The sequence below is a fragment of the Oncorhynchus kisutch genome, linkage group LG13 (assembly GCF_002021735.2).
Source record: "Oncorhynchus kisutch isolate 150728-3 linkage group LG13, Okis_V2, whole genome shotgun sequence".
Lineage (NCBI taxonomy): Eukaryota > Metazoa > Chordata > Actinopteri > Salmoniformes > Salmonidae > Oncorhynchus > Oncorhynchus kisutch.
The window spans coordinates 72,613,453-72,634,791 of NC_034186.2; the positions used below are offsets into that span (position 1 = coordinate 72,613,453).

General features: G+C 42.3%; 1 protein-coding gene across 1 annotated transcript in view; it reads right to left on the bottom strand.

Moving 5' to 3' along the window:
- LOC109883108 (intermediate filament family orphan 1-like) overlaps window positions 1-21,339 on the bottom strand; it is a 41,857-nt gene that overhangs the window by 12,723 nt on the left and 7,795 nt on the right. The window contains exons 2-6 of the mRNA XM_031787214.1: window positions 18,302-18,362; window positions 6,115-6,210; window positions 4,005-4,145; window positions 3,722-3,909; window positions 3,400-3,526 (exon numbers count right to left, since the gene is read on the bottom strand). Of these exons, the coding sequence (XP_031643074.1) occupies window positions 3,400-3,526; window positions 3,722-3,909; window positions 4,005-4,145; window positions 6,115-6,210; window positions 18,302-18,362 (613 nt within the window). The remainder of the gene's footprint in view (window positions 1-3,399; window positions 3,527-3,721; window positions 3,910-4,004; window positions 4,146-6,114; window positions 6,211-18,301; window positions 18,363-21,339) is intronic.

Here is a 21,339-nt window from a genome sequence, read left to right on the forward strand (position 1 = left end):
GTGAGTATTGGTTGTTTATGAAGATGTGTCTGTGTGTGAGTATTGGTTGTTTATGAAGATGTGTCTGTGTGTGAGTATTGGTTGTTTATGAAGACGTGTCTGTGTGTGAGTATTGGTTGTTTATGAAGACGTGTCTGTGTGTGAGTATTGGTTGTTTATGAAGACGTGTCTGTGTGTGAGTATTGGTTGTTTATGAAGACGTGTCTGTGTGTGAGTATTGGTTGTTTATGAAGACGTATCTGTGTGTGAGTATTGGTTGTTTATGAAGACGTGTCTGTGTGTGAGTATTGGTTGTTTATGAAGACGTGTCTGTGTGTGAGTATTGGTTGTTTATGAAGACGTGTCTGTGTGTGAGTATTGGTTGTTTATGAAGACGTGTCTGTGTGTGAGTATTGGTTGTTTGTGAAGACGTGTCTGTGTGTGAGTATTGGTTGTTTGTGAAGACGTGTCTGTGTGTGAGTATTGGTTGTTTATGAAGATGTGTCTGTGTGTGTGAGTATTGGTTGTTTATGAAGACGTGTCTGTGTGTGAGTATTGGTTGTTTATGAAGACGTGTCTGTGTGTGAGTATTGGTTGTTTATGAAGACGTGTCTGTGTGTGAGTATTGGTTGTTTATGAAGACGTGTCTGTGTGTGAGTATTGGTTGTTTGTGAAGACGTGTCTGTGTGTGAGTATTGGTTGTTTGTGAAGACGTGTCTGTGTGTGAGTATTGGTTGTTTATGAAGATGTGTCTGTGTGTGTGAGTATTGGTTGTTTATGAGGATGTGTCTGTGTGTGTGAGTATTGGTTGTTTATGAAGATGTGTCTGTGTGTGTGAGTATTGGTTGTTTATGAAGATGTGTCTGTGTGTGTGAGTATTGGTTGTTTATGAAGATGTGTCTGTGTCTGTGTGTATTGGTTGTTTATGAAGATGTGTCTGTGTCTGTGTGTATTGGTTGTTTATGAAGATGTGTCTGTGTGTATTGGTTGTTTATGAAGATGTGTCTGTGTGTATTGCTTGTTTATGAAGATGTGTCTGTGTGTATTGGTTGTTTATGAAGATGTGTCTGTGTGTATTGGTTGTTTATGAAGATGTGTCTGTGTGTATTGGTTGTTTATGAAGATGTGTCTGTGAGTATTGGTTGTTTATGAAGATGTGTCTGTGAGTATTGGTTGTTTATGAAGATGTGTCTGTGAGTATTGGTTGTTTATGAAGATGTGTCTGTGAGTATTGGTTGTTTATGAAGATGTGTCTGTGAGTATTGGTTGTTTATGAAGATGTGTCTGTGAGTATTGGTTGTTTATGAAGATGTGTCTGTGAGTATTGGTTGTTTATGAAGATGTGTCTGTGAGTATTGGTTGTTTATGAAGATGTGTCTGTGAGTATTGGTTGTTTATGAAGATGTGTCTGTGAGTATTGGTTGTTTATGAAGATGTGTCTGTGAGTATTGGTTGTTTATGAAGATGTGTCTGTGAGTATTGGTTGTTTATGAAGATGTGTCTGTGAGTATTGGTTGTTTATGAAGATGTGTCTGTGTGTATTGGTTGTTTATGAAGATGTGTCTGTGTGTATTGGTTGTTTATGAAGATGTGTCTGTGTGTATTGGTTGTTTATGAAGATGTGTCTGTGTGTATTGGTTGTTTATGAAGATGTGTCTGTGAGTATTGGTTGTTTATGAAGATGTGTCTGTGAGTATTGGTTGTTTATGAAGATGTGTCTGTGAGTATTGGTTGTTTATGAAGATGTGTCTGTGAGTATTGGTTGTTTATGAAGATGTGTCTGTGAGTATTGGTTGTTTATGAAGATGTGTCTGTGAGTATTGGTTGTTTATGAAGATGTGTCTGTGAGTATTGGTTGTTTATGAAGATGTGTCTGTGTGTGTGAGTATTGGTTGTTTATGAAGATGTGTGTGTGAGTATTGGTTGTTTATGAAGATGTGTCTGTGTGTGTGAGTATTGGTTGTTTATGAAGATGTGTCTGTGTGTATTGGTTGTTTATGAAGATGTGTCTGTGTGTATTGGTTGTTTATGAAGATGTGTCTGTGAGTATTGGTTGTTTATGAAGATGTGTCTGTGAGTATTGGTTGTTTATGAAGATGTGTCTGTGAGTATTGGTTGTTTATGAAGATGTGTCTGTGAGTATTGGTTGTTTATGAAGATGTGTCTGTGAGTATTGGTTGTTTATGAAGATGTGTCTGTGAGTATTGGTTGTTTATGAAGATGTGTCTGTGAGTATTGGTTGTTTATGAAGATGTGTCTGTGAGTATTGGTTGTTTATGAAGATGTATCTGTGTCTGTGAGTATTGGTTGTTTATGAAGATGTGTCTGTGTCTGTGAGTATTGGTTGTTTATGAAGATGTGTCTGTGTCTGTGAGTATTGGTTGTTTATGAAGATGTGTCTGTGTCTGTGAGTATTGGTTGTTTATGAAGATGTGTCTGTGTCTGTGAGTATTGGTTGTTTATGAAGATGTGTCTGTGTCTGTGAGTATTGGTTGTTTATGAAGATGTGTCTGAGTATTGGTTGTTTATGAAGATGTGTCTGTGTGTGAGTATTGGTTGTTTATGAAGATGTGTCTGTGTGTGTGAGTATTGGTTGTTTATGAAGATGTGTCTGTGTGACCAGACAGTACAACACAGTAGAGTTACACCTGGTACACCTCACGACCAGACAGTACAACACAGTAGAGTTACACCTGGTACACCTCACGACCAGACAGTACAACACAGTAGAATTACACATCGCTGAGGTAATCTACTGATGTAATCAGCTAATTCAATTACAGTAAGGCTTTTTTATTTACCTCAGAGTGACAAGACACAGTGTTAAAAATATATATTCTGACTGGTAAATGGAAAACAGATACTAACTAGCAACTAGTGTGTGTGTGTGTGTGTAGACACAAGCCTCCAGGCATGCAGTCATTAGTGAAAAGCTTTTTGGAGTGTGTAAGCGTGTTGGGGAAAACAATCGCCTGCTAAAATATATTTCCCAGAGGAGTGAAGGTCAGTGCCCTGGGACAGTTTAAACCACTAGCACCACTGAAATCAGACAGCCAGGCAAAATGCCTGTGAGCAATAAACCCTGTTATCAGCATGCCATTACCACATCCCTCACCCGAATTCTGTCTAGCTCTATTCAAAACCAATTCCTGGAAAATACAATTGACAAAGCTGTAAACTGAGTAACTGCGCAATATAGAAGCTCCTGATAAATATCTATGGGCTGTTGTGTAGCCTATGCAAAAATATATCTGTATAAATCATTAAAACAATATAACTAATTGGACAAAGGTATTGCACTAAGTCATCAATTTGTACTTATGAGAAGCTGAAGGTACTACTTCCATAGTTCTAACATCAGTTAACCCCATAGAGTTACTATGGAATACCTAAACATCAACATTCTAAAGCGCACCATACCTCTCCTGGCTGGTGGGTGGTCTCTGGAGCCAGAGTGCATCCTGGGAAGTCCTCCCACAGCAGCAGAGTCTCCTCTGTCTCCTCCCAGGCCAAGCTGTCACAGTCATCTTCAAACTCACACTCCCGCCTGCAACACACATAAATGTTTGTTTATTAACGTTTGTTTGGCCTCTGGAGAAAATGCACATGGAAGCTTCCTTCTTATCAGTCTAATACCTATACTATGGTAGAGTATAGACAATGTAGAAGCTGGTTGTACCTGTAGAAGCCTGATAAGAGAAACTACACATGTAACAAACACCAGTCCTGTAATGTTACTCACAGCTGGTTGAGCATCCTCTGCATTTCCTCGTTGATCTGATTGGCTGACGAGCCACAGAGCTCCTCCTCTCTGGGCAGGCCCCCATCGCTCTCCGAGGTGCTGATAGTCTCATCACCCTCACTACTGTTGACGGACAGCGGGGTCTGTTTCCGAGGGCGACAGTTGATGGCAGACTGGGTGTTAGGGATCTAGGAGTGGAAAGAGAGACTTAGACAGACAAACCGATAGACAGAGCGAGACAGACACAGACAGACACCATCAGACAGAAAGACAGACAGACTACCTGATACATCTGGATGACATCCTCACAGTTCCTCTGCTGGGCCACGTCACACAGGCGAGCCGTGATGTCGATGCGTCTACAGATGTCCATGTCCACCTTCATGGCCTTCTCCTGGATCTTACTGTCCAGATCAGACATGTTCTACACAGAAAGAGAGATGGTTATGGTCTCCTAGTAAGAGTTATCATCCTAACCAGACCAGGAGTGATATCTGTGTAGAGTGTGAGAAACAGACTAGGGTACCCAGTGGGACAGGGGAATGAACCAGACAATATTGAGAGTGAAAAGGGTCATCGATGAGCAGATGATTTGTGTTCAATCAGATCAGGACAGTATGAGGCTGTGTGTGTATATGGGAGAAAGATGTATACCAGTTGTTGATGATGGTTCTGTTAGGTGTGGATGGCAACATGAGATGGCGCTGATAGAGATGGCAGCCTCGCTTCAAGTCCTTAGGAAACTGAGCAGTATTTGGGTTTTTTATGCATTACTTCTTACAGTGTTAGCCCAGAAAACCTTAAGTGTTATTACATACAGCCGGGAAGAACTATTGGATATCAGAGAGACATCAACTTACCAGCACAACCAGCACTACAACCAGGAATATGACTTTCCCAAAGCAGATCCTTTGTCTGCAACTCCCAGGGCATTTGAACTGATTCCAGAGGCAGACCCAAAACAATGCCATCAGAGGAAAGGGTGTCGGAGCAGTCTTCTAGTGAGGCTTCGGATACGCGCATACCACCCACCGCTTCCGAGTATATTCCTCGCTAACGTCTAGACCCCAGTTAACAAAGTCGACAAAATTAAGGCAAGAGTTTCTTTCAAAAGAGATATCCGGGATTGTAACATACTCTGTTTCACGGAGACATGGCCAACGGGATTTTCAGTGCATCGCGCCGACAGGAACAAACATCTCTCTGATAAGAAGAAGGGCGGCGTGTATGTTTCCTGATTAACGATTCATGGTGTAATTGTAAGAACATAAGTCCTTTTGTTCACCTGACCTAAAATTTCTCACAATCAAATGCAGACCATATTATCTCTCAAGAGAACTCTCCTTGGTTATCGTCACAGACATGTATATCCCCCTGCAATATCCTGAGGCTGCATTTATTGTAGCTGGGGATTTTAACAAAGCTAAATCTGAGAACAAGGCTCCCTAAATTCTATCAGCATATCGATTGCAGTACAGGAGCAAGTAACACACTCGACCACTGCTACTCTAACTTCTGCAATGCATACAAGGCCCTCCCCCGCCCTACTTTTGGCAAATCTCAGGAGGCTGAAAAAATGTTGGCTTATCACTGAAAACCCTCAATAACTTTTACAGGTGCACAATTGAGAGCATCCTGTCGGGCTGTATCACCGCCTGGTACACTAACTGCACCACCCACAACCGCAGGGCTCTCCAGTGGGAGGTGCGGTCTGCACACCGGATCACCGGGGGCAAACTACCTGCCCTCCAGGACACCTACAACACCCGATGTCACAGGAAGGCCATAAAGATCATCAAGGACAACAACCACCCAAGGCACTGCCTGTTCACCTTGCTTCCATCCAGAAGGCAAGGTCAGTACAGGGGCATCAAATCTGGGACAGAGAGATTGGAAAACAGCTTCTATCTCAAGGCCATCAGATTGTTAAACAGCCACCACTAGCACAGAGAGGCTGCTGCCTACCTACAGACTTGATATCATTGGCCACTTTAATAAATTGAACACTAGTCACTTTAATAATACCACTTTAAGAATGTGTACATATCTCGCATTACACATCACATATGTATATACTGTGTACTGTGTCCTTCACTATCTATTGCATCTTAGCCGCTCTGTCACTGCTCATCCATATATGTTATACTTATATATTATTATCCCATTCCTTTACTAGATTGTGTGTATTAGGTTTTGTTGTGGAATTTGTTAGATATTAGGTTTTGTTGGGGAATTGTTAGATATTACCTGTTAGATACTGCTGCACTGTCGGATCTAGAAGCATAAGCATTTCTCTACACTCGCAATAACATCTGCTAACCATGTGTATGTGACCAATACAATTGGATAAGAGAAGGTGCAAATTGAGAGGAACTTTGTGGATGTAGACTCACGTTGCTCATGAGGCCTTTGAAGAGCACCAGTTCAGCCTTCAGCTGCTGCACTCTGACAGCCAACTCATCCTGACAGCCCTCGCTCTCCTGGAGGTCCTACAAACAAAAACACACATAATCATGAGATGCATGTCCATGCACACAGGTACACTCACACACACAAACGCACGCAGGCCTGCACAAACACACACACACAACCCCACCACTCACACACATCCTGCAAACCAGCTCAGCCCCTACTTTCTGGATAAGGCCAGATTATAAACTCAGCAAAAAAAAGAAACGTCCTTCCACTGTCAACTGCGTTTATTTACAGCAAACTTAACATGTGTAAATATTTGTATGAACATAACAAGATTCAACAACTGAGACATAAACTGAACAAGTTCCACAGAAATGTGACTAACAGAAATGGAATAATGTGTCCCTGAACAAAGGGGGGGGGGGGGGGGGGGGGGTTTAAATCAAAAGTAACAGTCAGTATCTGGTGTGGCCACCAGCTGCATTAAGTACTGCAGTTCATCTCCTCCTCATGGATTGCACCAGATTTGCCTGTTCTTGCTGTGAGATGTTACCCGACTCTTCCACCAAGGCACCTACAAGTTCCCTGACATTTCTGGGGGTCCCAGACGTGCACAATGGGATTGAGATCTGGGCTCTTCGCTGGCCATGGCAGAACACTGACATTCCTGTCTTGCAGGAAAACACACACAGAATGAGCAGTATGTCTGTTGGCATTGTCATGCTGGAGGGTCATGTCAGGATGAGCCTGCAGGAAGTATACCACATGAGGGAGCAGGATCTCTTCTCTGTAACGGACAGCGTTGAGATTGCCTGCATTGACAACAAGCTCAGTCCGATGTTGCTGTGACACACTGCCCCAGACCATGACGGACTCTCCACCTCCAAATGGATCCTGCTTCAGAGTACAGGCTTCGGCGTAATGCTCATTCCTTCGGCGATAAACGCGAATCCGACCATCACCCCTGGTGAGACAAAACCGCAACTCGTCAGTGAAGAGCACTTTTTGCCAGTCCTGTCTGGTCCAGCGACAGTGGGTTTGTGCCCATAGGCAACATTGTTGCCAGTGATGTCTGGTGAGGACCTGCCTTACAACAGAACTACAAGCCCTCAGTCCAGCCTCTCTCAGCCTATTGCAGACAGTCTGAGCACTGATGGATGGATTGTGCGTTCCTGGTATAACTCGGGCAGTTTTTGTTGCCATCCTGTACCTGTCCCGCAGCTGTGATGTTCGGATGTACCGATCCTGTGTAGGTGTTGTTCTACGTTATACATACAATTTATTGCCCTGGCCACATCTGCAGTCCTTATGCCTCCTTGCAGCATGTCTAAGGCACATTCACACAGATGAGCAGGGACCCTGGGCATCTTTCTTTTGGTGTTTTTCAGAGTCAGTAGAAAGGCCTCTTTAGTGTCCTAGGTTTTCATAACTGTGACCCTAATTGCCTACCGTCTGTAAGCTGTTAGTGTTTTAACGACCGTTCCATGTTCATTAATTATGGTTCATTGAACAAGCATGGGAAACAGTGTCTAAACCCTTGACAATGAAGCTCTGTGAAGTTATTTGGATTTTTACTAATTATCATTGAAAGACAGGGTCCTGTAAAAGGGGCGTTTCTTTTTTTGCTGAGTTTATATTGAGCAACTCAGGGTAGGGCCAAACAGTAAAACATTCTATATTGACCATCTCAGGGTAGGGCCAAACAGTAAAACATTCTATATTGACCATCTCAGGGTAGGGCCAAACAGTAAAACATTCTATATTGACCAACTCAGGGAAGGGCCAAACAGTAAAACATTCTATATTGACCATCTCAGGGTAGGGCCAAACAGTAAAACATTCTATATTGACCAACTCAGGGTAGGGCCAAACAGTAAAACATTCTATATTGACCATCTCAGGGTAGGGCCAAACAGTAAAACATTCTATATTGACCATCTCAGGGTAGGGCCAAACAGTAAAGCATTCTATATTGACCATCTCAGGGTAGGGCCAAACAGTAAAACATTCTATATTGACCATCTCAGGGTAGGGCCAAACAGTAAAACATTCTATATTGACCATCTCAGGGTAGGGCCAAACAGTAAAACATTCTATATTGACCAACTCAGGGTAGGGCCAAACAGTAAAATATTCTATATTGACCATCTCAGGGTAGGGCCAAACAGTAAAACATTCTATATTGACCATCTCAGGGTAGGGCCAAACAGTAAAACATTCTATATTGACCATCTCAGGGTAGAGCCAAACAGTAAAACATTCTATATTGACCATCTCAGGGTAGAGCCAAACAGTAAAACATTCTATATTGACCATCTCAGGGTAGAGCCAAACAGTAAAACATTCTATATTGACCAACTCAGGGTAGGGCCAAACAGTAAAATATTCTATATTGACCATCTCAGGGTAGGGCCAAACAGTAAAATATTCTATATTGACCATCTCAGGGTAGAGCCAAACAGTAAAATATTCTATATTGACCATCTCAGGGTAGGGCCAAACAGTAAAATATTCTATATTGACCATCTCAGGGTAGAGCCAAACAGTAAAATATTCTATATTGACCATCTCAGGGTAGGGCCAAACAGTAAAATATTCTATATTGACCATCTCAGGGTAGGGCCAAACAGTAAAATATTCTATATTGACCATCTCAGGGTAGGGCCAAACAGTAAAACATTCTATATTGACCATCTCAGGGTAGAGCCAAACAGTAAAACATTCTATATTGACCATCTCAGGGTAGAGCCAAACAGTAAAACATTCTATATTGACCATCTCAGGGTAGGGCCAAACAGTAAAACATTCTATATTGACCATCTCAGGGTAGAGCCAAACAGTAAAACATTCTATATTGACCATCTCAGGGTAGGGCCAAACAGTAAAACATTCTATATTGACCATCTCAGGGTAGGGCCAAACAGTAAAATATAATATAAATCTTGACTCAAATCGCACTTCAAATCCAAAGTACAACTATAATCTGTCCATGATGATTATATATTCTTTACAGTGTAAGGATAGATGTTCTTACCCTAAGTCTTACTACAAATCCAAAGTACAACACACAAACATACAGTACATACACAGATTATCAAATCTAATTTATTTATATAGCCCTTCGTACATCAGCTGATATCTCAAAGTGCTGTACAGAAACCCAGCCTAAAACCCCAAACAGCAAGCAATGCAGGTGTAGAAGCACGGTGGCTAGGAAAAACTCCCTAGAAAGGCCAATACCTAGGAAGAAACCTAGAGAGGAACCAGGCTATGTGGGGTGGCCAGTCCTCTTCTGGCTGTGCCGGGTGGAGATTATAACAGAACATGGCCAAGATGTTCAAATGTTCATAAATGACCAGCATGGTCGAATAATAATAAGGCAGAACAGTTGAAACTGGAGCAGCAGCACAGTCAGGTGGAAGTTGAAACTGGAGCCTGCCTACTTAATCTCACAAGTGCCTTGGATCATATTGTTGATCTAATTCTCCCTCTTTTCTCTGAAGTATTTGATTCCATAAACTACTAGCCATAATATTTTGCAGAACTTCTTCCTGAGGTATGTCTTGACATAAGTTGATTGTGTCTGTGGTGCAAATGAAATAGGGTAACTTGACTTGACTCATCCCTGAGTGTTTCTTTGTGTAACTCTTGTACATTGTTCTGCATGGATAGTTGAATGTAAAGTGGAACTTTGCTGCATGCCATGTGGTCTCCTGTTGGCTCAACAGAGCCTGTCTAACTGGGTTAGGTAGATGTCCCCTTTTTTTGTGTGTTATTTCTTACAGACGGAAAAAACTTTTGGATATCATTGTGGTGGTACCTCACCAGCATTACGACCAGGTATACGACTTTCCCCATTTGGATCCTTTGTTCGTAACCCCCAGGGCATTTGAAATTATCCCAGAGGCTGCTACAAGATGCCGCCATCGGAGAAGTGTAGACTTCAAGTCTGACTCAGGAGGAGTGCACACCATCCACCGCTTCCGAGTATATTACTCACTAATGTTTAGTCCCTGGACAATAAAGTAGACGAGCTCAGGGCGAGGATCTCCTCCAGAGAGACATCAGGGACTGTAACATACTCTGTTTCACGGAATCAAGGCTCTCTCCGGATATACTGTCCCGGTCAATACAGCCAGCTGGGTTCTCAGTACATCGTGTACTCAGAAATAGAGAACTCTCCGGGAAGAAGAAAGCGGGGGTGTATGTTTCAAGATTAACTACTTATGGTATGATTGTGATAATGTACAGAAACTCAAGTCCTTTTGTTCATCAGACCTAGATTTCCTCACAATCAAATGCAGACTGTATTACCTACCAGGAGAATTCTCTTCAGTTATGCTCACAGCCGTGTACATTCCCCCTCAAGCCAATACCACGACGGCCGCTGGTCCAACGCAATAACGACCTGCCTCTTGTTGCATTCCACAAGGAGACTGCCTGTTACGTGAATGCAGTAAGCCAAAATGCAGTAAGCCAAAATAAAAAATAAAAAAATAAAAAAAAGTTGCTAGCTAGCATTAAAATTATCAATCATAATCACTAGTTAACTACACATGGTTGATGATATTACTAGATATTATCTAGCGTGTCATGCGTTGCGTATAATCTGACTGAGCATACAAGTATCTAAGTATCTGACTGAGCAGTGGTAGGCAGAAGCAGGCGCATAAACATTCATACAAACAGCACTTTCATGCGTTTTGCCAGCAGCTCTTCGTTGTGCGTCAAGCATTGCGCTGTTTATGACTTCCAGCATGTCAACTCCCGAGATGAGGCTGGTGTAACCGAAGTGAAATGGCTGACTAGTTAGCGCGCGCTAATAGCGTTTCAAACATCACTCGCTCTGAGCCTTGGAGTGGTTGTTTCCCTTGCTATGCATGGGTAACGCTGCTTCGAGGGTGGTGTCGTGGAGGATCGTTACAAAATATAACACTTACAAGAACTTGTGAATTCATCATAGGCTTTTAATACAAACATATCAGAAGCCTAGATGGTCCGCGGAACACACCCTTTTCCAGAGCACTGGCTCTGTATTTATACACATACAACATATGAGTCCATCCCACATGCAAATGAAGTTACTTCCCTCAGTCCATCTGCCACCATTATCTTTCAATCTGTGCTTCCTGCTTGTTCACGCCCATATCTGCTTTTAGTTAAGTTATAATGGTGACAGGACCTCTTCATGTCCCAAAAATAATACATGCCCAACTTATCCTATGGGCCCCTTATGTTTAGCTTGGTGTGTTCTTTGGTATGTCTGTCCTTATTAGGACTAGTAGACTATGTGTCTCTTCTCTTCCTGTCCTAAAAATATATGTCCTATGTCTATAGTCCATCCATTGGTCATTTGGCTGACCCCCTCCTTTGTGTGTCCCTCTGACCTTGGTATGTCCAGCTGTCCTATGCTCTCAAGGCCTTACTTTGGTTTCCTGTCCTTTACAATACAATGCATTTCACCCTAAACATAATGCATTTTATGGCTTTGGCCATTACGTCTGTTATTTCTTGGTTTCCTGTTTTTACCAGAATGGCAAATGCACTCTAAGTGTATCTTCCTCTTGTGGTCTAATGTACACCTTTGCTCTACAGCCCTATATGTACAGCTTGCTCCCACAGTGGCTGTTGTCGTTGTGTTCCTGGTTCGAGCCCAGGGAGGAGCGAGGAGAGGGACGGAAGCTGTACTGTTACACTGGCAATACTAATCTGCCTATAAGAACATCCAATAGTCAAAGGTTAATGAAATACAAATGGTATAGAGAGAAATAGTCATATAATTCATATAATAACTACAACCTAAAACTTCTTACCTGGGAATATTGAAGACTCATGTTAAAAGGAACCACCAGCTTTCATATGTTCTCATGTTCTGAGCAAGGAACTTAAATGTTAGCTTTCTTACATGGCAAATATTGCACTTTTACTTTCTCCAACACTGTGTTTTTGCATTATTTAAACCAAATTGAACATGTTTCATTATTTATTTGAGGCTAAATTGATTTTATTGATGTATCATATGAAGTTAAAATAAGTGTTCATTCAGTATTGTTGTAATTGTCATTATTATAAATAAAATAAAAAAAATCGGCTGATTAATCGGTATCGGCTTTTTGGTCCTCCAATAATCGGTATCGGCGTTGAAAAATCATAAAATCGGTCGACCTCTAGTACCCATGCTGCTAAAAACCACTGCTACTCCAACTTCAGCGACATATGTGGCAGGGTCTACAGACAATGACGGATTACAAAGGGAAAACCAGCCAAATGGACGTCTTGCTCCCAGACAAGCTAAACACCTTCTTCGCCTGCTTTGAGGATAACACAGTGCCACCAACACAGCCCGCTACAGCCCGGACTGTGGAAGTGCACTGCCCGCACTTCAAGGACATCAACCACCCTAGCCATGGCCTGTTCACCCGCTATTGTCCAGAAGGCGATGTCAGGATGATAGCGAGGTGAACAGGCTGTGTCTCGGGTGGTTGAAGTTCTAGATGATCTTTTTGGCCTTCCTGTGACATTGGGTGTTGTAGGTGTCCTGGAAGGCAGGCAGTGTGCCCCCGGTGATACGTTGGGCAGACCGCACCACCCTCTGGAGAGTCCTGCGGTTGCGAGCAGTGCACTTCCGGTCACAAGACGCAGGCTTCCTTATTGTCCCTAGAATTTCCAAGCAAACAGCTGGATGCAGGGCTTTCTCCCATGGATCTCAATTTGTATGGAATGGTCTACCTATCCATGTGAGAGACACAGACTCAGTCTCGACCTGTAAGTCTTTATTGAAGACTCATCTCTTCAGTAGGTCCTATTATTGAGTGTAGTCTGGCCCAGGGGTGTGAAGTTGAACGGCAAGGCACTGGAGCGACGAACCGCCCTTGCTGTCTCTGCCTGGCCGGTTCCCCTCTCTCCACTGGGATTCTCTGCCTCTAACCCTATTACGGGGGGCTGAGTCACTGGCTTACTGGTGCTCTTCCATGCCTTCCCTAGGAGGGGTGCGTCACTTGAGTGGGTTGAGCCACTGACGTGATCTTTCTGTCCGGGTTGGCATCCCCCTCGGGTTCGTCCCCTATGGGAGATCTTCGTGGGCTATACTCGGCCTGGTCTCAGGGTAGTAGGTTGGTGGTTGAAGATATCCCTCTAGACGTGTGGGGGCTGTGCTTTGGCAAAGTGGGTGGGTTATATCCTGCCTGGTTGGCACTGTCCGGGGGTATCATCGGACGGGGCCACAGTGTCTCCCGACACCTCCTGTCTCAGCCTCCAGTATTTATGCTGCAATAGTTTGTGTCGGGGGGCTAGGGTCAGTCTGTTATATCTGGAGTATTTATCCTGTCTTATCCGGTGTCCTGTGTGAGTATGCTCCCTTTAACTCTCTCTTTCCTCTCAGAGGACCTGAGCCCTAGGACCATGCCTCAGGACTACCTGGCCTGATGACTCCTTGCGGTCCCCAGTTCACCCGCTGTCCCCAGTCCACCTGCTGTTGATCCAGTTTCAACTGTTCTGCCTGCGGATATGTAACCCTGACCTGTTGAGCTACCTTGTCCCGGACCTGCTGTTTTCAACTCTCTCTACCGTACCTGCTGTATCTAACTCTGAAAGATTGGCCATGAAAATCCAAATGACATTTACTCCTGAGGTGCTGACCTGTTGCACCCTCTGCAACCACTGTGATTATTATATGATCCTGCTGTTCATCTATGAACGTTTGAACATCTTGGGCATGTTCTGTTATAATCTCTACCCGGCACAGCCTGAAGAGGACTGGCCACCCCTCAGAGCCTGGCTCCTCTCTAGGTTTCTTCCTCGGTTCCTGCCTTTCGAGTTTTTCCTAGCCACCATGCTTCTACATCTGCATTGCTTGCTGTTTGGGGTTTTAGGCTGGGTTTCTGTATAGCACTTTGTGACATCGGCTGATGTAAAAAGGGCTTTATAAATACATTTGAATGATTGATTGAGTACAGGTGCATCAAAACTGGGACCAAGAGACTGAAAAACAGCTTCTATCTCAAGGCCATCAGACTGTTAAATAGCCATCACTTGCCGGCTACCAACCGGTTACTCAACCCTGCACCTTAGAGGCTGCTGTCCAATATACATAGACATGAAATCACTGGTCACTTTAATAAATGTTTGCATACTGTTTGACTCATTTCATATGTATATACTGTATTCTAATCTACTGTTTTTTAGTCAATGCCACTCGGACATTGCTCATCCTAATATTTATACACTACCGGCCAAAAGTTTAAGAACACCTACTCATTCAAGGGCTTTTCTTTATTTAAAAAAAACTATTTTCTACATTGTATAATAATAGTGAAGACATCAAAACTATGAAATAACAAATATGGAATCACGTAGTAACCAAAAATTGTTAAACAAATCCAAATAGATTTTATATTTGAAATTGATCAAATAGCCAACCCTTGCCTTGATTACAGCTTTGCACAATCTTGGCATTCTCTCAACTAGCTTCAGTTGGAATGTTTTCCTAACAGTCTTGAAGGAGTTCCCACATATGCTGAGCACTTGTTGGCTGCTTTTCCTTCACTCTGCACTCCAACTCATCCCAAACCATCTCAATTTGGTTGAGGTTGGGTAATTGTGGAGGCCAGGTCATCTGACGCAACACTCCATCACTCTCCTTCTTGGTAAAATAGCCCTTACACAGCCTGGAGGTGTGTTGGGTCATATGTTGGGTCAAACAAATGATAGTCCCACTAAGCGCAAACCAGATGCGAAGGCATATCGCTGATGAATGTTGTGGTAGCCATGCCCCTTGAATTCTAAATAAATCACAGACAGTGTCACCAGCAAAGCACCCCCACACCATAGCACCTCCTCCTCCCTGCTTTACGGAGGGAAATACGGAGATCATCCTTTCACCCACACAGCGGTTGGAACCAAACATGTCAAATGACCAAAGGACAAATTTCCACCGGTCCACCGGTCGAATGTCCATTGCACGTGTTTCTTGGCCCAAGCAAGTCTCTTCTTCTTATTGGTGTCCTTTAGTAGTGGTTTCTTTCCAGCAAAAAGGCCTGATTCACACAGTCTTCTCTGAACAGTTGATGTTGAGATGGGTCTGTTACTTGAACTTGGTGAAGCATTTATCTGGGCTGCAATTTCTGAGGCTGGTAACCCTAATGAACTTATTCTCTGCAGCAGAGGTAACTCTGGGTCTTCCTTTCCTGTGGTAGTCCTCATGAGAGACAGTTTCATCATAGCGCTTGATGGTTTTTGCGACTGCACTTGAAGAAACTTTCAATGTTCTTGAAATTTTCCGTATTGACTAACCTTCATGTCTTAAAGTAATGATAGACTGTCATTTCTCTTTGCTTATTTGAGCTGTTATTGCCATAATATGAACTTGGTCTTTTACCAAATAGGGCTATCTTCTGTGTACCACCCCTACCTTGTCACAACACAACTTATTGGCTCAAATGCATTAGGATGGATAGAAATTCCACAAATGAACTTTTAATAAGGCACACCTGTTAATTTAAATGCATTCCAGGTGACTACCTCATGAAGCTGGTTGAGAGAATGCCAAGAGTGTGCAAAGCTGTCATCAAGGCAAAGAGTGGCTATTTGAAGAATCTCAAATATAAAATATATTTTGATTTGTTTAACACTTTTTTGGTTAATACATGATTCCATGTGTGTTATTTCATAGTTCTGATGTCTTCACTATTATTCTAAAAATAGTCAAAATAAAGAAAAGTCCTTTGAATGAGTAGGTGTTCTTAAACTTCTGACCGGTAGTGTATATTTCTTTACTCCATTCTTTTACTTTAGATTTGTGTGAATTGTTAGATATTACTATTACAATATTTATCTCCACCCGCAATAACATCTGCTTAATATGTATGTGACCAATGCAATTTGGAAGTAGGACGTCAAATGCCTTTCAGATGTACAGTGCCTTGCGAAAGTATTCGGCCCCCTTGAACTTTGCGACCTTTTGCCACATTTCAGGCTTCAAACATAAAGATATAAAACTGTATTTTTTTGTGAAGAATCAACAACAAGTGGGACACAATCATGAAGTGGAACGACATTTATTGGATATTTCAAACTTTTTTTAACAAATCAAAAACGGAAAAATTGGGCGTGCAAAATTATTCAGCCCCCTTAAGTTAATACTTTGTAGCGCCACCTTTTGCTGCGATTACAGCTGTAAGTCGCTTGGGGTATGTCTATCAGTTTTGCACATCGAGAGACTGAAATTCTTTCCCATTCCTCCTTGCAAAACAGCTCGAGCTCAGTGAGGTTGGATGGAGAGCATTTGTGAACAGCAGTTTTCAGTTCTTTCCACAGATTCTCGATTGGATTCAGGTCTGGACTTTGACTTGGCCATTCTAACACCTGGATATGTTTATTTTTGAACCATTCCATTGTAGATTTTGCTTTATGTTTTGGATCATTGTCTTGTTGGAAGACAAATCTCCGTCCCAGTCTCAGGTCTTTTGCAGACTCCATCAGGTTTTCTTCCAGAATGGTCCTGTATTTGGCTCCATCCATCTTCCCATCAATTTTAACCATCTTCCCTGTCCCTGCTAAAGAAAAGCAGGCCCAAACCATGATGCTGCCACCACCATGTTTGACAGTGGGGATGGTGTGTTCAGGGTGATGAGCTGTGTTGCTTTTACGCCAAACATAATGTTTTGCATTGTTGCCAAAAAGTTCAATTTTGGTTTCATCTGACCAGAGCACCTTCTTCCACATGTTTGGTGTGTCTCCCAGGTGGCTTGTGGCAAACTTTAAACGACACTTTTTATGGATATCTTTAAGAAATGGCTTTCTTCTTGCCACTCTTCCATAAAGGCCAGATTTGTGCAATATACGACTGATTGTTGTCCTATGGACAGAGTCTCCCACCTCAGCTGTAGATCTCTGCAGTTCATCCAGAGTGATCATGGGCCTCTTGGCTGCATCTCTGATCAGTCTTCTCCTTGTATGAGCTGAAAGTTTAAAGTGACGGCCAGGTCTTGGTAGATTTGCAGTGGTCTGATAATCCTTCCATTTCAATATTATCGCTTGCACAGTGCTCCTTGGGATGTTTAAAGCTTGGGAAATCTTTTTGTATCAAAATCCGGCTTTAAACTTCTTCACAACAGTATCTCGGACCTGCCTGGTGTGTTCCTTGTTCTTCATGATGCTCTCTGCGCTTTTAACGGACCTCTGAGACTATCACAGTGCAGGTGCATTTATACGGAGACTTGATTACACACAGGTGGATTGTATTTATCATCATTAGTCATTTAGGTCAACATTGGATCATTCAGAGGTCCTCACTGAACTTCTGGAGAGAGTTTGCTGCACTGAAAGTAAAGGTGCTGAATAATTTTGCACGGCCAATTTTTCAGTTTTTGATTTGTTAAAAAAGTTTGAAATATCCAATAAATGTCGTTCCACTTCATGATTGTGTCCCACTTGTTGTTGATTCTTCACCAAAAAAATACAGTTTTATATCTTTATGTTTGAAGCCTGAAATGTGGCAAAAGGTCGCAAAGTTCAAGGGGGCCGAATACTTTCGCAAGGCACTGTAACTATCTGATGGGGACAAACGGGGCCATTTTGGGGAGTTGATATTGTTGCTGTAATTAATCATGCTGAATGTGTGTAAGTAGCTCCACCCGTTCCTCAAATAGTTAACCATTTGGCTGTCTGATCATGACTGTCAGCTGCTTTCTATAACACGGATGACGAACGTCATGGGAGGAGCATCTAACTAGTAGGTTAGGGATGTATACATAGCCTACAGTACAATTATGTTAGATGTTTATCAACATACATATTAGGTTAGTGGTTTGAACACTATTCAACCGAGCAATTGTATTAGGTTGTTTTGCATGCGTCAGGGCAATGTCAAATGTGTCAACACCACCAGAACCTGATGACACAGCGTCAGAGACAACACTGCGCCTCTGGCCCCGCGCCCTAAGTTAGTGTATAGATCAGTGAGGAGGGCCTTTGTGTCTACAAGCATTGAGCTCCTAAACATTTCAATGTAATGTCTTGTTGTCATGTTTGATATGCTGACATGGTTTTGTTCTTATCCCTGCAAATCAACAGACATTTACCCCCTATGCATCAATCAATATGAGGCCAGGCACACACACACACACACACACACACACACACACACACACACACACACAGTGTTACCTCCTGTAGGTCTTCCATCTTCTGCTGCATGTCCACTCTGACAGTGTACTCCTCCTCCCACCTACACAACAAAATATAATGTGAAGTAAATTACACAGTAAAATGGCAACATCATAATAATAACTATTAACTGTGCGTGTGTGTGTGCGTGTGTATGTCTGAAACCCCTGGTCCATGAATCTGGGCCCCAGGGTCAGACAGCACCATCCATCTAGTGAACAGTAATCTCATTAAAAGCCTGTACAGTTGACATGTTAGAACTACAATGGCTGATTCAGTGACTCAACACACCACACTGCCATTGCTGCTTAAAATGCACAATACTGCAACATGTCGGAGCCTTTAACGAACTGCTCTTAAAACAAATAGGAGGTTATATAGTGTACAGAGAGACGTTTTTGTGCCATTCTGCACACTGTTGTGATTGAGATAGATGGGTAAGGTGAGAGTGAGGGAGGGCGAGAGAGCGAGGGAAAGATGAGTTGAGCTCTCTTTGGAAGCCACCTCCTTTTCCAGCAATCACAGCCTGCCGTGCAGAGTATACCGCATTGCAGATACTAGGTGGAGGGGAAGGCGCATGGCCGCATGCAGTTGGGGAGAGAGAGAGAGGTGTGGGGGAAGGGGGTTGAAGAGAGGAGAGTGGAGCTGGCAGTGGAGAGCATGCGAGAGAGGGAGAGAGATGTGGGGGAAGGGGGTTGAAGAGAGGAGAGTTGAGCTGGCAGTGGAGAGCATGCAAGAGAGAGAGAGATAAAAAGAAAATTGGTATAGATCAGACATAACCTAACCCACTCTAGTCAATTAATTAAAACAGGAACATTTCACATCTGGTTGGAAATAAATAGGGAAATGATCTCAGAGAAAATGGTTGTCCTGTGTGGTACACAGGTACACCTGTCTCCCCCCATACATTAATGATGACACCTTCTCCATCCTAGAGGGGGAGATCAACCCTTTCCAGGCCCAGAGACATGTACTAGTCTGTGGCGACCTAAAGCCAGAACCCGACACTCTTAGCAGACAGGGAGACAAGTACCTACTTGGAGGTGACAGCATTCCCAATATGCCCCCTAGACACAATTGACAAAACAACCAACAAAAACAGGTCACAACTCCTGCAGCTCTGTTGCACGCTGGGTCTAGACATAGTCAATGGTAGGCTTTGAGGGGACTCCTACTGTAGGTACACCTACAGCTCATCTCCTGGCAGTAGTACTATAGGACTACTTTATCACTGACCTCAACCCAGTGTCTCTCGGAACAATCACAGTCATCCCACTGACACCCCTATCAGATCACAGCAAAATCACTATCTTCTTGAACAGAGCAATACTCAACTAAGGCATTGAAGCTGAACAAACTACATGCTTTTAAGAAATAGATGGAAGGAGGGTAGTGTAGAAAACAAAAAAAACATTGGCCAACAACAAATCCAATCCCTCCTAGACAATTTCCAGGACAAAATGTTTCCCTGCAATAGTGAAGGTGTAAAAGTAGCCATAGGATGCTTGAACACTATATTTGATCTATCAGCTAACATATCAAATTTAGAAAACTAACAACAATTAGAAATGGTTTGATGAAGAACGCAAAAACCTAAGAAAGAAAATGAGAAACCTATCCAACCAAAAACACAGAGACCCAGAAAACCTTAGCTTCCGCCTTCAAGATGGTGAAACACTAAAATAATACAGAAATACACTAAGAAAAAAGAAGGAACATCATTTCAGAAATCAGCTCAATGAAACTGAAGATTCCATAGAATAAAATCACTTCTGGGAACATTGGAACACAGTAAACAACACGAAGAGCTATCTATCCATAATGGAGATGTATGGATAAAACACTTCCCCCATCTTTTCAGTTGTATAACAAACAACAACACGAAGAGCTATCTATCCATAATGGAGATGTATGGATAAAACACTTCCCCCATCTTTTCAGTTGTATAACAAACAACAACACGAAGAGCTATCTATCCATAATGGAGATGTATGGATAAAACACTTCCCCCATCTTTTCAGTTGTATAACAAACAACAACACGAAGAGCTATCTATCCATAATGGAGATGTATGGATAAAACACTTCCCCCATCTTTTCAGTTGTATAACAAACAACAACACGAAGAGCTATCTATCCATAATGGAGATGTATGGATAAAACACTTCCCCCATCTTTTCAGTTGTATAACAAACAACAACACGAAGAGCTATCTATCCATAATGGAGATGTATGGATAAAACACTTCCCCCATCTTTTCAGTTGTATAACAAACAACAACACGAAGAGCTATCTATCCATAATGGAGATGTATGGATAAAACACTTCCCCCATCTTTTCAGTTGTATAACAAACAACAACACGAAGAGCTATCTATCCATAATGGAGATGTATGGATAAAACACTTCCCCCATCTTTTCAGTTGTATAACAAACAACAACACGAAGAGCTATCTATCCATAATGGAGATGTATGGATAAAACACTTCCCCCATCTTTTCAGTTGTATAACAAACAACAACACGAAGAGCTATCTATCCATAATGGAGATGTATGGATAAAACACTTCCCCCATCTTTTCAGTTGTATAACAAACAACAACACGAAGAGCTATCTATCCATAATGGAGATGTATGGATAAAACACTTCCCCCATCTTTCCAGTTGTATAACAAACAACAACATGAAGAGCTATCTATCCATAATGGAGATGTATGGATAAAACACTTCCCCCATCTTTTCAGTTGTATAACAAACAACAACATGAAGCGCTATCTATCCATAATGGAGATGTATGGATAAAACACTTCCCCCATCTTTTCAGTTGTATAACAAACAACAACACGAAGAGCTATCTATCCATAATGGAGATGTATGGATAAAACACTTCCCCCATCTTTCCAGTTGTATAACAAACAACAACATGAAGAGCTATCTATCCATAATGGAGATGTATGGATAAAACACTTCCCCCATCTTTTCAGTTGTATAACAAACAACAACACGAAGAGCTATCTATCCATAATGGAGATGTATGGATA